At 30.0% G+C, this 14988-nt stretch overlaps 3 protein-coding genes and 2 long non-coding RNA genes across 7 annotated transcripts; 2 read left to right on the forward strand and 3 right to left on the reverse strand.

Moving 5' to 3' along the window:
- Nucleotides 1–862: 862 nt before the first annotated feature.
- On the reverse strand, nt 863–2262 carry LOC117133946. Its single transcript, XR_004458021.1, has 2 exons — nt 1467–2262; nt 863–1133 (listed from the first exon to the last, which is right to left on the reverse strand). It is a non-coding gene; the product is annotated as an uncharacterized LOC117133946 (long non-coding RNA).
- Nucleotides 2263–5725: 3463 nt separating this feature from the next.
- LOC103832749 (nuclear transcription factor Y subunit A-5) lies at nt 5726–8741 on the forward strand. 3 transcript variants are annotated; one of them, XM_009108817.3, is made up of 5 exons: nt 5726–6524; nt 6918–7078; nt 7184–7329; nt 7413–7586; nt 7671–7906. In XM_009108817.3, the coding sequence occupies exons 2-5, from the start codon at nt 6928–6930 to the stop codon at nt 7896–7898; spliced, it is 699 nt and encodes a 232-aa protein (XP_009107065.1). In that variant the 5' UTR covers nt 5726–6524; nt 6918–6927; the 3' UTR covers nt 7899–7906. The 3 variants fall into 3 exon arrangements, with proteins under 3 accessions (XP_009107065.1, XP_009107067.1, XP_009107064.1); XM_009108819.3 differs by having other exon boundaries at nt 5730–6524; nt 6906–7075; XM_009108816.3 differs by having other exon boundaries at nt 5738–6524; nt 6906–7078; nt 7671–8741.
- Nucleotides 8742–9193: 452 nt separating this feature from the next.
- LOC103832748 lies at nt 9194–10242 on the forward strand. Its single transcript, XR_626014.3, has 2 exons — nt 9194–9947; nt 10021–10242. It is a non-coding gene; the product is annotated as an uncharacterized LOC103832748 (long non-coding RNA).
- Nucleotides 10243–10301: 59 nt separating this feature from the next.
- Nucleotides 10302–11405, reverse strand: LOC103832747 (dormancy-associated protein homolog 4-like). Its single transcript, XM_009108815.3, has 3 exons — nt 11073–11405; nt 10630–10723; nt 10302–10521 (listed from the first exon to the last, which is right to left on the reverse strand). Exons 1-3 carry the CDS (start codon nt 11299–11301, stop codon nt 10488–10490), a joined length of 357 nt encoding a protein of 118 aa, XP_009107063.1. The 5' UTR covers nt 11302–11405; the 3' UTR covers nt 10302–10487.
- A 230-nt stretch (nt 11406–11635) lies between these two features.
- On the reverse strand, nt 11636–12971 carry LOC103832746 (trihelix transcription factor ASIL1-like). The gene has a single exon (XM_009108814.3). The coding sequence runs from the start codon at nt 12853–12855 to the stop codon at nt 11848–11850; it is 1008 nt and encodes a 335-aa protein (XP_009107062.1). The 5' UTR covers nt 12856–12971; the 3' UTR covers nt 11636–11847.
- Between the last annotated feature and the right edge of the window lie 2017 nt (nt 12972–14988).

Consider the following 14988-nt stretch of genomic DNA (forward strand, 5'->3'; position numbering starts at 1 on the left):
TTAGTCATTTTTCAACTAGAATGTTCATCCCAAAGTAGATGTCTTCCTATATTTTTGACAAAAAACAAAGTCTTCCTATATTTATTTTTTCCCCTGTATTTTAAGTTATTTTTTTCTGTTGTGGTTTGTAATTACTTTTTTTGTAACAGTAGTTGTTTGTAATTAGACCATTTCCAACCTAACTGCAAAACACTATTTTAATGTGATTTTTACATAAAATTCTCTTCAGTGAAATTGCAAAAATCACACTATTTTAGTATAACACTAAAATTTGATATCAAATTTGGTGTGATACTATTTACCACACTAAAACATTATTCTTCTCACTAAAACACTATTTATTTATTTTATTACTAAAACATATAATTAAATAATAATAAATAAAAAACTTAATACATATAATATTATAAAAATAATTTTGGTGTAAGTTTAGTGTTATGATTGGAAAAATTTTTAGTTGTTTATGAAAATAGTGTAATTTTGACACTAAAATAATAATAGTGGTCGGAGATGTCCTACCGAGAGTTGTTGTGAATTAAATGAATAGAGAGGGAAGGTTGACAAAAAAAAAGAGAGAGAAAGAGAGATGAGAACAGAAACTACCGAATTACGATTCGCTGCTTTGTGTTGGGGAAGCCAAATGTGGAAAGAAAACTGGAAAACGGCTCTTTGCTTTGCTTGACTTGCAATCAATTTCCATTACGCCAACCACAAAAAATACAAAAATTATTTGCTTAAATGCGATATTGATTGCAACATAAAGAGATGTTGACAAAACCTTCCACTTATATTTTTGCTTTTTTAAAACAAGCTAGGGAAAACAAAAAGAAGAGAAAGAAAAAGTAGATGGACACAAATATGGTTATTTACCTTATATTTCCTAGGTTTTTTAAAATAAGATGTTCTAGAATACTTATGGCTTATGCATATTATGAATACTAGGTGTTTATCCGTAATTTTGCGGATAATTAAATTATATAAAAATATATTTTATCTTTACGTTGTTATAATTTTTGAATAATAATTAGAAATTTAAAATTGTAATTTTTAATTTCAAATATTTGGATAATAAAAATTTTTAGTATATATTTTTAGAAGATATGTGAGATTTAAAATAGTTCAAAAACATAAACCTTAGTCATTGGAAGCTCCCTTAGTCCAGTGGTTTGACTAACGGTTCATTAATGCTTATATATCAGGAGGTCTGGGTTTTGAATCCCAGCAAAGGCGAATTATACAGATTTATGGAAAAAAACATACAAAAGATTTTCGGTATGGCGCAAGGACTACCGTCAGGCATGGATGTCATAGGACGGCTCATGATCATGCAGTCATGTGTGAATCCACATAAGGCAGGTAGAATTGTCGGCTGTAGAATCGTCTTGTAATATTTCTCATAGTTTGTAAGAGCATAATTAACCATCGACAAAAAAACACACAAATACACTAATCAGTGAAAAAAAAACCTTAGTCATTAAAATTATTTTTCTTACAGAAAAAAATATTATAATTAATTCAGATGATTAGTTGTAGCATTACTTTATATTTTAGTTTAACACATGAAAAACCAAAAATACTCTAGCTCTCAAGAAAGAGAGAAAAAGATAGTGTTTTTTTTTTGTAACTACGATATGACCAATACAATGATCGAGAGCTTCTATTATGAAATATCTTTGTAAACGGTTTTGTGTGGGCTTTAAAAACATAAAAATTATAATAATTCCTTACCTACAAATATAATTATTTTATATAATAATATACAACCATTAAATTTATTTCTATAAAAATGCTAAAGTATTTTATTTAATTATATATAACTAATTGATAAAAATTAAGAAATTAATAAAACATATATAATATTTCTCTAATTCTACAATTAATTATCATAAATCATTATTTGTAATATCATTTATGTTATTTGATAATTTGTATTAATTAGTTTTAGAGTTACCTTTTATTTTTAGATATGATTAAAATAATAACTAATAAATGTTAACAACCAATCAAATTATAGCTATTTTTTAAAACTTAACCTATTAAAGACACATAATCAAAAGTCAATTAAGTGGCTTCTCAATTAATATATGGGAAATTGCCACAAATAACACATTCTTAGTACCACTTTTCAAGTTTACACTAACCACTTTTACCCTCACTTTTAATGAAGGGTAAAAGACAATTATACCCTTAGGATTAACTAATCTAGACTTAGGGTTTAGAGTTGAGGGGTGTGGTAGGGTTTTTGGAATGTGAAATTTATGATTCTAATAAATATATAAATAAATACTTAAAAAATATAAAAAAATTTAGAAAATAGTTTCAAACATAATTTTCGTTTTTCAAAAAGAAATTTGAAAAAACAAGATAAAAACAAATTCGAAAAAACAAATTTCAAAAAAAAATTATAAAAAAGTTTGAATTTGAAAAAGTATAATTCGAAAACATGAAAAGAAAATTACTTTTTTTTATTTTTTATGTTATTATTATTATTTTTATTTAAATAATGATTTATTATATATATAAATAACAAGGTTATAAGAGTCTTTTGCCACTTAATGAAGAAGATATTTTTGAAAATGTCTCTTTAGTGGTGGCAAAAATGAAAAGTGGTACCATGAAAGTGGTAAACATGTAATTTCCCCTTAATATATAGTAGGATTTATCTCTTTATAATTAAGGATAAATTTGGTTAAGGTAAACATAAAAACATGTATTAGCAAAATGATAGTTTAAGCAATTTTTCTCATAATTTGTTCCAAATCACACTTTTTCACTCATTTTTTTTTCAATTTAGTATTTAACATAAAACTCAAATGGGTTAAGCAAACAAATTATTCCTTACATTATCTCTGATCATCACAATAATTTTTAAAACTTTAACTCATTCAACCAAATGTTTTTAATTAAAACTAATCATAGTTTACATATCTGTTAAAATTATTGTTTTAATTTATTTTAAATTATATTAAAACATGCATTTATTAATTAAATCTGATTAAATAATAAGAAACAATAATATTTCAATTTTTAAATAACAAAATGTCATTATTTTAGGCATATATAATTAATGAGATCCAATATTATATGAAATAAAATGTTTTTTTTGAATAAATTTTGTTAAAATTTTATTATCGTACATTTTAAAATTTTATTATAGCATAAAAATACATCTCATTAATTTTTAAATAATTTTTTCTTACTTTCAATTTAAATTATATTTTCCATATTTTACTTGAAGAATTGTAGAGCTGGTCATTTTTATTGAACTTCCTTACTAAATTTACCTAAACATTTTAAAACACACATAAAACTAATTAGTTCACAATTATAGTAACACAAAAAGTACATGTACCTCGACAAACAAATAAAAATTAAATACATAAGAATATAAAAATACCAAGAACGCAACAAACATATTTTATTATTCTTCCCTCTTTTTCTTTTATTTATGTATGTTTTTTTCCTATTAAAAATAAGCATGTTAATTTTATTATAATCCAAGCTATATGAATTATATTAATAGAGTATTAACTCTAAAAAAATCCTCTGAAAAATACTTTGATTAATATATTTAAATGACTTACCATATAATAAATTAAATAATGTTAATTCATCTGTTTATATTAATGGATGAATTAAATAAAATGTTTTTAATTAATATACGTTTAAATAACTTACAATATAAGTTTTAAGTTTTAAAATATAAAAATGTTTTATCATTTCTAAAAATGATAACGTATATATGATATCACATTGTCATTGGAAAATGATTGAATTTTTTTTATAATTATATATTTGACTGTTTTGCATTCATTTGACACATTTTTATACTATGTATATAGTGAATGAGTGAATTTAATTAATATTATTAAGTTTAGATTAATTAGTTTATAAAATCTATGATTTATTTTATTCACTACTAATATAAACATAATTAAAACCGTTTTTTATAATTGTTTCTATAGTATCATATGTATTTATATGTATCTTATCAATTTATATAATGTAATCTAGATATTTAATTATTTCTATAACCAAATTATGTTAATTCATCTATATTTAAGATGCGTAATTGTATGTTTAGAAACATAGATTAGATTATGTAATTCTATGAATAGTTTCCTTTTAAAAACATTAATTAAATAAATAAAAAATCATCAACCAATCAAATTATAAAAATTATTTGGAGAGCTTTTCTATGAACGACACGTCAGAATAAATCACTAAAGTGACTTCTCAATTAATATATAGATGATATGCTAAAATCGTTTATATAATTATTTCCATCATAACATATGTATTTATATGTATATTTTAAATTTCTATAATGTAATATATGATATTTAATTGTTTCTATAAACGAATTATGTTAATTCTTCTAACTTTAAAATGTTTAATTGTTTGTATGGTAATATAGATTAGATTAGGTAGTGCTAGAATTAGTTTCTTTTTTAAAACTTCTATTAACTAAATGAAAAGTCAAATACCAACAACCAATCAAATTAAGAGAATTAATTCGAAACTTCACTTATGAATGACACCTAAGCAAAAATCGCTTAAGTGACTTCTCAATTAATATATAAAAGAATATTAAATATTTACAATTAAATGTACTATTTATTTTTTATACACATTTCAATAACGATCAATTAATCATATTTAATCAATTTAAATATTTTGAATTAATGTATTTATGAAATATACAAAGTCCTTTAAAAATATAGAAAATCAATTTTATAGAACCAAAAAAATTTAGAAATTTTTACTTTTGTTAATGAAGAAGTACATTTTACTTGTTCATAATAGTCTCAATTTAGAATAGTTTTCAAATAATCATCATTGTCAAATTAAGTATTAGTAGTTGAATTTTATTACTTGAAAGTACAAGATAAGTAACAAGTATAACAAAACAAATCAACGACTCAAATTGATATTACTCTTTACTTGTTTTATGATTAAAAATGATAATTAGACCAAAAAATAGAAGCCCATAAATAGAAAAAAGTATTTGTTGTAAGAAGTAAACATATTTTCATATCGAGATGTTTATGTCTTTTCTTCATTATTCTTCTATATAACATGCAAATTGGAGTAGTTTTTGTATTTTTTTCCAAGTCGAGTAAACAAAACAAATTTTCATAACTTTTTAATAGAATAAGTAATTCTTAAAAACTCGTATATATTTCAAGTAACGCACAAATATTTTCAAATAAGAAAAGAATCATGCATAACAACTAACTTGCAAGTAACATATTTGTGGATAAGTATTTAAAATAAAATGTACTTGTTTTTTACAAGTTAAATATAAATCTAAAAATCTATGGGAAATAGCCTAGGATGGCACTAAAAAAGTTTATATCACAAATATAGATTCTAAGAATCAAAATGATTAAAATATTTCATTAAAGAGGTAAATATAAACTTATACCCTTAGGATTAACTAATCAAAAGCTTAGGGTTTAGAGTTAAGGGGTGGGGATTTGGGTTTGAAGTTTAAAATTTTATAAAATAGAAAATAAATATTAAAAATTTGAAAATAAAAAAATTTAAAATAGTTTCAAAACGTATTTTCGAATTACAAAAAGAAAATTTGAAAAAAAATAAAAACAATTCGAAAAAAAAATTCAAAAAAATTTTATAAAAAAGTTCGAATTTGAAAACATATAATCTAAAACTATAAAAAATTATTTTATTTTTATTTTATTTTTTTATATATCTAGGGTATTAGTGTCCTTTTAGCTATTAAATGAAACATTTTGATCATTTTCCTCCTTTTAATCTATTTTTGTGACCAAAACTTGAAAATGATCTATTTATGAAAATTGGTTAAAATCTATTACTCAAGACAAGTTAAATATCATATATATGTAAAATAGCAAGTATTTGGCTTGTGTCCATCTCAATCTCAAGTAGTATGTATGAATCAAAATATAATCACACCACCATAACTAGACGCAAAGAACCAATCATATTGATTTAGTAGATAATTTAAAAACACGTAAAAATATTATTAAAAAAGTGTTTTTACAAGATTGATATTTTTTTAATAATTTAATCAATATAAACTATTTAAAATTTACAAAATAATTATAAATATTAAAAAAAGTAGTAGAATATTGGAGTAAAAAAAGTAGTAGAATATTGATAAAGAAACAGAAAACAAAAGTAATAGTAACAGTATATATTTATTATTTTAATATTTGTAAAAAGTCTAAAAATCAATCTTTCGAAATACAGAAGAAAAACTAAATATTAGTGTCTAATGTATGAATGAATATATAATTTAAAACATAAAAAGGAGAAAATGAGTCAGGTTTAGTCTTTTAAGCCATAGCCAATACTACACTTATTTGCAGAGACAGAGAGAGAGAGAGAGAGAGAGAGAGAGAGGGAGAGAGAGAAGAAACAGCCATGTTTTGAGGAAGGAGACATGCATCATCATCATCATCATCTCAAGCTTATTACTTAACTTCTATTTCTCTCCATCTTTTACCAAATCCAAACACCATCTTTTGCTTGAATCAGTAAGTTTATATAGATTTGATTTCTACTCTGTTAGCGTGCCCAGAAAATTTGAGTTAATCTCACTTCACTCTCTTTGAAAAACTCTTTATTTTCTTCTCTATATATTGGTTTGCATGTTATGCTTTCTATGTCAGTTTCATGAATCAATCTGCTTCACCAAAAAAAAAATATTATTTTTCCAGAAAGTTTGAATCTTTCAAATCACTGAGCAATCTTACTGTGTAAATCAACACTTGAATCTGGATTTTAGGGTAGTTTTATAAAATTTGTGGATTCATTTATCTCTTAGGTTTGCTGATTTTGTGAATCATGATTCTTGCTTGGTTCAGTAAAAAAAAATATTCAGTTAAAAAATGATTCTTGCTTGGTTTGAACATTAGCTTATTATTAAGGAGACAGACAATGCAAGTGCCAACAAATTCAAACATTCAAGGATCTCAATCCTTCAGCTTAACAAAGAACCTGATGATGCCCTGCTCGATGAAGCATTCGGGTTTACAGCTGCAAGATCAAGCTTCATCCTCAACACAATCTACTGAAGAATCAGGCGGTGATGTGTGAAGTTGCAAGCTTTTTTGCATTGATCTGAATATTTTAGTCACATTACAAGAAAACCGCTAAAAGTTTTATGCTGTGTCTTATGGTTGGTTGTATGCAGGTTACATAGTAAGCCCACAGGGAAAAGCTATTGCAAGTTATACCAAATCAACAACCACCTCGTCCATGGTGTCTCACGATTCTCTGTTTCCTCCTCCTACTTATTTCAATGGCTTCTTGGCTCCTGAATATGCATCCCAATCAACGGTAATATACCGTCTATGCCTTTCACAGTTTTGAATAAAATAGGCCGTTGGTTTGTTAAATTGGAAAAGAAAAACTATTTGCAGGTGCTGCCTCATGTAGAGATGATGGGTTTGGTTACTTCAAGAGTGCCATTGCCTCATAACTATCAAGAGAATGAACCAATGTTCGTCAATGCCAAACAGTACCATGCCATTCTTCGTCGCAGGAAGCATCGTGCTAAGCTTGAAGCTCAGAACAAACTCATCAAAAGCCGTAAAGTATGATGATCAATCTTTTCCACTTGCCCATTTGGTTTAAGACGACACCACGAGATCTTTAACGATTCTTTTTTTTTTTTGCAGCCGTACCTTCATGAGTCTCGCCATCTTCATGCTTTAAAGAGAGCAAGAGGCTCCGGTGGGCGTTTCCTCAATACAAAGAAGCTTCAAGAATCATCAAAATCACTCTGTTCTAGTTTGACCACACCGAGCTCCAGTTCAGACCGTGACAACATGTTCCAGAATGCACCGTTCAGATTCTCAGGGTATCCATCAACACATCATGTCTCAGCTCTCATGTCAGGGACGTGAGAGTCATAATCTTGCTCCAGTTGAAAAGGGGAAGTCATCCTTGGCTATAAAAGTGTTATTTGCTTCTTTACAAAGTTTCTGCCTTTTAAAAATTATGTTGTTTTCTATCATCTCATCATCTGCAACTTCACTCAACTCTACATTGAAGTAACTTTCATATCATTGTCAAACTATATTGTTAATTACAAATACCATTTTCCTATGAAATAACAAATGCTAGAAGACTTGCATTCAATTAATCAAAGAGTAAGGCCTTGTTTGTTTGCTCACCTAGGTGATCCATCTGGGTGAATGATCACCTGGGTGAAGATGCAAATTGATGTTCGTTTTGTGCATTATAATGCTACATCCAGATGAATCACCCAGCTGAATTTTTAAAAACTCATCTCAAATTTTCACCCAAATGAAGGTGAGTCTTGATGGTGCATCTGGATGCAGATGCATCTAGTTCAGTCCAAAATGATAAATGACAAAAATGACCTTTTAAAATTAAAATATTATTTTCAAACTGTAAATTCTATTTTTTGCATATACATTTTTCCGCTATAACCAAAAAAATATATTTTCTCGCAAAAACTGAAAAACACACTTTTCCGCCAAAACCGCAAGATGCGTTTTTCCGCAAAAAAAAACATAAAACACACATTTTCATAAACACACATTTTTCTGCTAAACTAGTAAAACTGCACTTTTCGACCAAAATCGAAAAAACGCATTTTTTCGTCAAAACAAAAAAAACGCATTTTCCCGCCAAAACCCCAAAAACGCATATTCACACCAAAACTCCAAAAAGCATTTTCCCGGCCAAAACCGCAGAAAGCATTTTCTCGCCAAAACCGGAAAAACGCAATTTTCCCGCCAAAACCGAAAAAAACGCATTTTCTCGCCGAAACTGGAAAACATAATTTTCCCGCCAAAACCGGAAAACGTAATTTTCCCGCCAAAATCGGTAAACCGAATTTTCCCGCCAAAACCGAAAAAACGCATTTTCCCGCTAAAACCGGAAAACGCATTTTCCTGCCAAAACCGGAAAAAGCATTTTCCCGCCAAAATAGGAAAAAACACATATCCCGCTAAATCTGGAAAACACATTTTCCCGCCAAAACCGGAAAAAACACATTTTCCCGCCAAAACCGGAAAACACATTTTCTCGCCAAAATCGTAAAAAAGCATTTTCCCGCCAAACTGGAAAAATATATTTTTCCGCCAAAACCGGGAAAATGTATTTTTCCGCCAAAACCGCAAAAATGCTTTTCCCGCCAAAATCGTGAAAAAAACTTTTTCGTCAAAAACATTTTTTCCGCTAAAACTTCAAAACACACTTTTTCCGTCCGAACCGCAAAAACGTATTTTTCCGCCAAACCCATAAAACGTATTTTCCGCCAAAACCATAAAAATGCACTTTTTCTCGAAAACACATATTTCCTCAAAAACCGCAAAAATATTTTCAGCCAAAACCGTAAAAATGCTATTTTTCCGTCGAAACGTAAAAAAATATATTTTAGTCATTTTATTAACAAGTCCACCTGGATGCAGATGAAAGTTAATAAATGAAAAACAAACGAACATAGTTGCATTCAGATGGTCCATCTGGATGCATAGACGAAATGAAGAAACAAACGACACCCAGATGTAGCATCTGAATAAGACATCTAGATGGACCATCTGGATGCATCTTCCAGATGTACAAACGAACATGCCTTAATACACTTAAAATTAAGGAAAACTATGGTCGATAATAACAAGATTCTTATCCGACGTCGTTTCACTTTAGCGGGCCAATCGAGGCCAATCGAGGAGTAAAATTCAAAAGCCCATTGGGCCCACCGTTTAACCGCTAAACGCAATAGATGACCGAAACAAAAGAGATCTCTACTTCTTCTCTCCCCATAAAGACGCAGAGAGCGATAACTCGCCGCCGTTCATTAACCTCCGGCGTGCATCTACCAAACTCCATCGACTTTGTCTTGTGTTAGATATCTATTGCCGTATCTACGGTTGATTTGATCCTTTGTTCGAATCTTGGCATTGATGATTTTTTGTAGCTAGGTTAATTCTCCGTCTTATTCTGAAGCTCATGAGCTTCAAATTGTACCTAATGGCTTGTGTTTCGCTGTGTTAGTGAGTGAAAATGGCCGGAGAAGGTGAGGAAGATATGCCTAGAGACGCTCTGATTGTCAAGGCACATCAGCAGCTCATGTACTAATAAACTTACTCTGGTCTCTTCACTCTGTGCGGCCTTGTTTTTTTTTCTCTTCTACCTAATTTTTTTTTTAATCATTTTCGAGACCTTGTCGGAATCTCATGTATGTGACTCTCATTTAAAGCCGTTGATTATATTGCTTAGGTTGTATGTTATGATGGGTCTGCGAGGACTGTAAGCCAAGCAATAAAAATAACATAGAATAAAAGGGAGTTTTGTTTGGGGTTCCAAATTTTGCTGGGGTCTAGACATGTTTGAGAGGGAGTAGTGTTTGTATTTTGTATAAAAACTTATGTACAAATTAATTGTTATTTACATAGTTACATGCTTAGGTTATTAATAATATATATACAAACCCGTAGCACTTTCTCTCTTTCTCGTCGTTTTCAACGGTCCAATGCGCATGCGTTGATCACAATCCTGTAGTTTCGTATAAACACAAAGCAAATGAGACCATATGTAAGACAATGTTGCAATTATACAAGAGACGTATAATCAAAACAAGGTGACGGAGTTGATTATATTAACCATTCATAAGAAGTGAGACTTGCGGCATCGGCTTCACCGGCGGAAGGGACTTTCTCGGCGCTGAATGGTCCAAAGTTATCACATGGTGTTCCCGCTGCATAGATAGTTTATAAACCTTTTCATTTGTGTTCTTAGAATAAAATTATACTAGTATAAGATAAATATGAGTTGACCTTCGTAAATATTTATAGAACATACCATTCGCTTACTCTTTAAGAAATAACAATGGTTTATAGTACTATATAGGTACATATGACGAACATAAAAAAAATATTCATTCTTTTGTTCTTTAATTTAACATTGACATGCTTTAAAAAAACTATTTAAAATCTATCATTACGTAACACCTTGAAACCATGCAAAATGAATACAATGGAAATAATCACTCGTCTTTTTAACATTTTCTTTTGTGTAGTTTTAGAGGAAGGAGGAGAAATAATTACGGGTCAAAGGCGTCCCCGGGTTGATGCTTGACCCGGTCGGAGAATCCGGAACAAGACCTGGATCCATCTTCAATTTCCCGAGTCCACAGACATTGTTATTCGCCTTGGTAATGCTGGATAGAGGAGATCGGACGGTGGATAAAGAATGAAGCTTTCTCAATTTTCCGAGACCACTTTCCGGCGCCGGTCCGGCCACCGTATCATCCCACAGCTTGTGTAGGAACCCCATCCGATCAAAATGTTATCCAAAAATATATAACTACAATATATATATTTTTTTACAAACTATTTGGGTTTTTTATATTATTGTCTCTTATCTTCTTATGCAAGGAAAATGGTTTTATAGAGGTAGAGAGGTAAGGGAGAAAGAATATATTTAGTGAGGTTAATTATTAGCTTTACCTTAATTAAGGATGTTTTAATTATGGATACATATGCTGACTAATCAAATACATGTATCTTCCTAAGGTTTTTCTCTAATCTCATTGTACTTTTAGAGATGGTGAATATAAGGTGGTGTGTGTCATCTTGTTTCTAAGAAAACATAAGTTTCAGGACACTCAAGTTCAAAGTTTTGTTTTTTATTTGCCAATTGTTTCAGACAAGATGACATAACAACAACAACAACAACAAGAGCATGATGATGATCAGAGTTCTACATTTACACATCCCATAAAGCACAACAACAACAGCAACATCAAATCCTAATCCAGCAATCTAGAGACGGTTTTTAATCATTGCAGTATCAGAATAAAACATTTTGTGCGTTCAATTGTCAGCTACTTACATCGCCATTATTCTTGACATCATCATCATTGATCCTTGGCTTGCTCCTCTCCTCCTCTCGATCGTTCTGAGTCATCTCCATCTGAGTTTTCAAGAACTGCATTCTCTGCAACTCCATCTCTTTAACGAACTTCATCCTCTCCTTCTCCAACTCCATCATCAGCTTCAGCTTAGCAGTCTCCGCCTTCTCGTACGCCTCGGTGAATCCAAGAATCGCCTTCGCCACATCTCCAACTCCACTCCCTCCTAACTCATCCATCTTCAACCGCTTCGACACCAGTTGCGACGGTGGTGGTGGTGGTGGGAGACTCTCAGCTGAGTCAGGAGGAGAATGCTCAGGCTCAGGCTCAGGCTCAGGCTCAGGATCAGACTCAGACTCGGTCTCGGAAGCACTCCGTTTCCTAAAATGCCACCTCATCGAATCAGAGCCTCTCTTCAAAACCGTTCCTTTATTACCCTGACGTCGTCCCAATGGAGCCTTAGTGTTGTTGCCACCAGCACCACCGATCAAAGACTCGAGCTTTTTGAAGAAAAGCCATTTGCTAGGCCCATCACCAGAAGCGATCTTGGCCTTCTCCTGCTTATACTTCTTCTTCACCGTATCGATCCTGTTCTTACACTGAACATCTGTTTTGAGGTACTTGCATTGACGGCTCTCGTTCACCACCTCTGCTACTTCCTTCCACTGTTGCTGCTTCAACGTCCCCTTCCCCGGCTCCGAGAATCGCTCCCCCCACGCTTCGATTAGAACCTTCGTCGCTTCTTCGCTCCAACAATCGTCTCTCCCTCCTCCTCCTCCGCCGCCTCCGCTTCGTCCGTTTCTGCTACCTCCAACAACGGAAGGAGTGTGAACCACTAAAGCTAGAGATTGAGGCGGTTTCGTCGCAGAGGCAACCGTGACGTCGCTGGTAGGTAAAATCGGAGGAGGAGAGGAAGGTGCAGGTGACAAGGAATCTCCAGGAGATTTTGGGGACCGAGTCTCGTCTTCTTCGTCCATGGATTTTTCAGATCTGAAGTTGTTTTGGGAAGAGGAGATCCGAGATTTTTTTTTCTGACCGGCGAAGGGATAAGGTCACCGGATGCGTCATCTCCGTTAATTGACCCGATACGCAAATTGACGAAATGGCCCTTCACACTTTCCCTTAATAACATAATAACTAGATAATAAAGACAAACCCTTAGCTTTATAAATCGGTTATAATAAACTTGATAAAGTATTCTATAAGAATTTATAATTTAATTTAAAGGCTTATAAATCGATCGTAATAGTTTTAAATAAGGGCAATTGTCAATAATAACACATTTTGAAGTTTATGTCTCAAAAATAGCACTAGAAAGAGAAAGTCACAAAAATGATATTTATTAAAAGGTAAAATATCTCTTATACTCTTGGTTTAAAATTAAATAAACAAACAAAATAAATAAAAATAAAAAAAATAAAAATAAAAAAAATGAAAATGAAAAAAATAATTTTTTTTATAGTTTCAGATTATATGTTTTCAAATTCGAAATTTTATAATTTTTTTTTAATTTTTTTTCAAAATTTTGTTTTTTATTTTTTTTCAAATTTTCTTTTTATAATTTAAAAATACTTTTTGAAATTGTTTTTAAAATTTTTTATTTTTTATTTTAGTATTTATTTTTTGTAAAATTTTAAACCCTAATTCCAAAACCCCATCCCTTAATTCTAAACCCTAAGGTGTGGATTAATTAACCCAATGGGTATAAATGTATATTTACCTCTTTAATGAAACCTATTTTTGTGACTTTGAGCCTTGAGTGCTACTTTGGGAACAAAAATTTAGTTTTGTGCTATCCTAGTCTTTTTCTCTTTAAATAATGCATAAGTGTTACTAAAATTTTTAAACTATTTAATCGCATTTAACAATAAAACTCTTCATGGATCGAAAAATAATCTTTCAACTAAAAATTTGATGAAAGAAATCCTCCACTTTAATTATGTTAATGCCTGTTATCCTCTATCAGAAATACTGTAATGGAAAATGAGACATGGAAAATGAGACGTTAACGGAACTAAACATGAGAGTTTTTTTTCTCAAATTTTTAGTTGAGTGGTTTTTTACGATCCATTTTTAGTCGAAGAATTTTATTAATAAAAACCCATATAAATATAATAGCAACGTGTACATTTCCATGGTATAATTGTAGTTTAATTTATTAGTGCCAAGATACTATGGTACTTATTACTATTACCATTTGAATTGTTTTTCAAATACCTAGGATTTGATCAGTGCAGAGCAGATTTTTTTCGGCTAATATGAAATTTGATTTAAATTAGTGATTTTATTGGGATGTAGTATTAAGTTTCAACTTCCTATTTTATCAAAAAAACGAAACGATTTTTTTTTATTTAAAATTATATAATTTATCAATTAGTTTATTTAAGATTTTGTATATACACTCTCTTATGTAACAATATTATATTTATATTTTATGTGCATTTTATAAGAGTTACATTTGTTGAATTGGTTAAACGTAAGATTTACTTGGTAGATTTTGGACTAATTTAATAGTATAGATTTTTATGGGTTTTAATAATTTTTAGCAATGTTTTCGTTACCCTGGCATGCGGTCGAACTAGTAAAACTGGTGATCCGTATATAATCCAGTTCAGATTCAGTTAAAATACAATATTTAAAATGAGAGAAGACCTGGTAAAAATCAGAAAACTTGTCATTAACCTGCGATTCGTTATTTGTTAACACGATAAAAACCCATAAAACAATATTAAAGAATATGATTCAATTTTTGATATATTTTTTAATAGCACATAAATTTAAATAAACTATATAATTTATGATTCTTTAATAGTCCATTCACTATTGATTGATATATTTGATATGGATACTTTTAGGTGTTGTATAATGATATTGATTTTGTAACTACAAATTTTAATATGTGGGGTTTTCTAATGGGAAATTGCCACAAATAACACATTCATAGTACCACTTTTCATGTTTACACCAACCACTTTTATTTTCACTTTTAATGAAGGATAAAAAACAATTATACCCTTAGGGTTAACTAATCTAGACTTAGGGTTTAGAGTTGAGGGGTGGGGTAGGGTTTTTGGAATGTGAAATTTAGGATTCTAATAAATATATAAATA

This window comes from Brassica rapa, chromosome A05 (assembly GCF_000309985.2).
Source record: "Brassica rapa cultivar Chiifu-401-42 chromosome A05, CAAS_Brap_v3.01, whole genome shotgun sequence".
Lineage (NCBI taxonomy): Eukaryota > Viridiplantae > Streptophyta > Magnoliopsida > Brassicales > Brassicaceae > Brassica > Brassica rapa.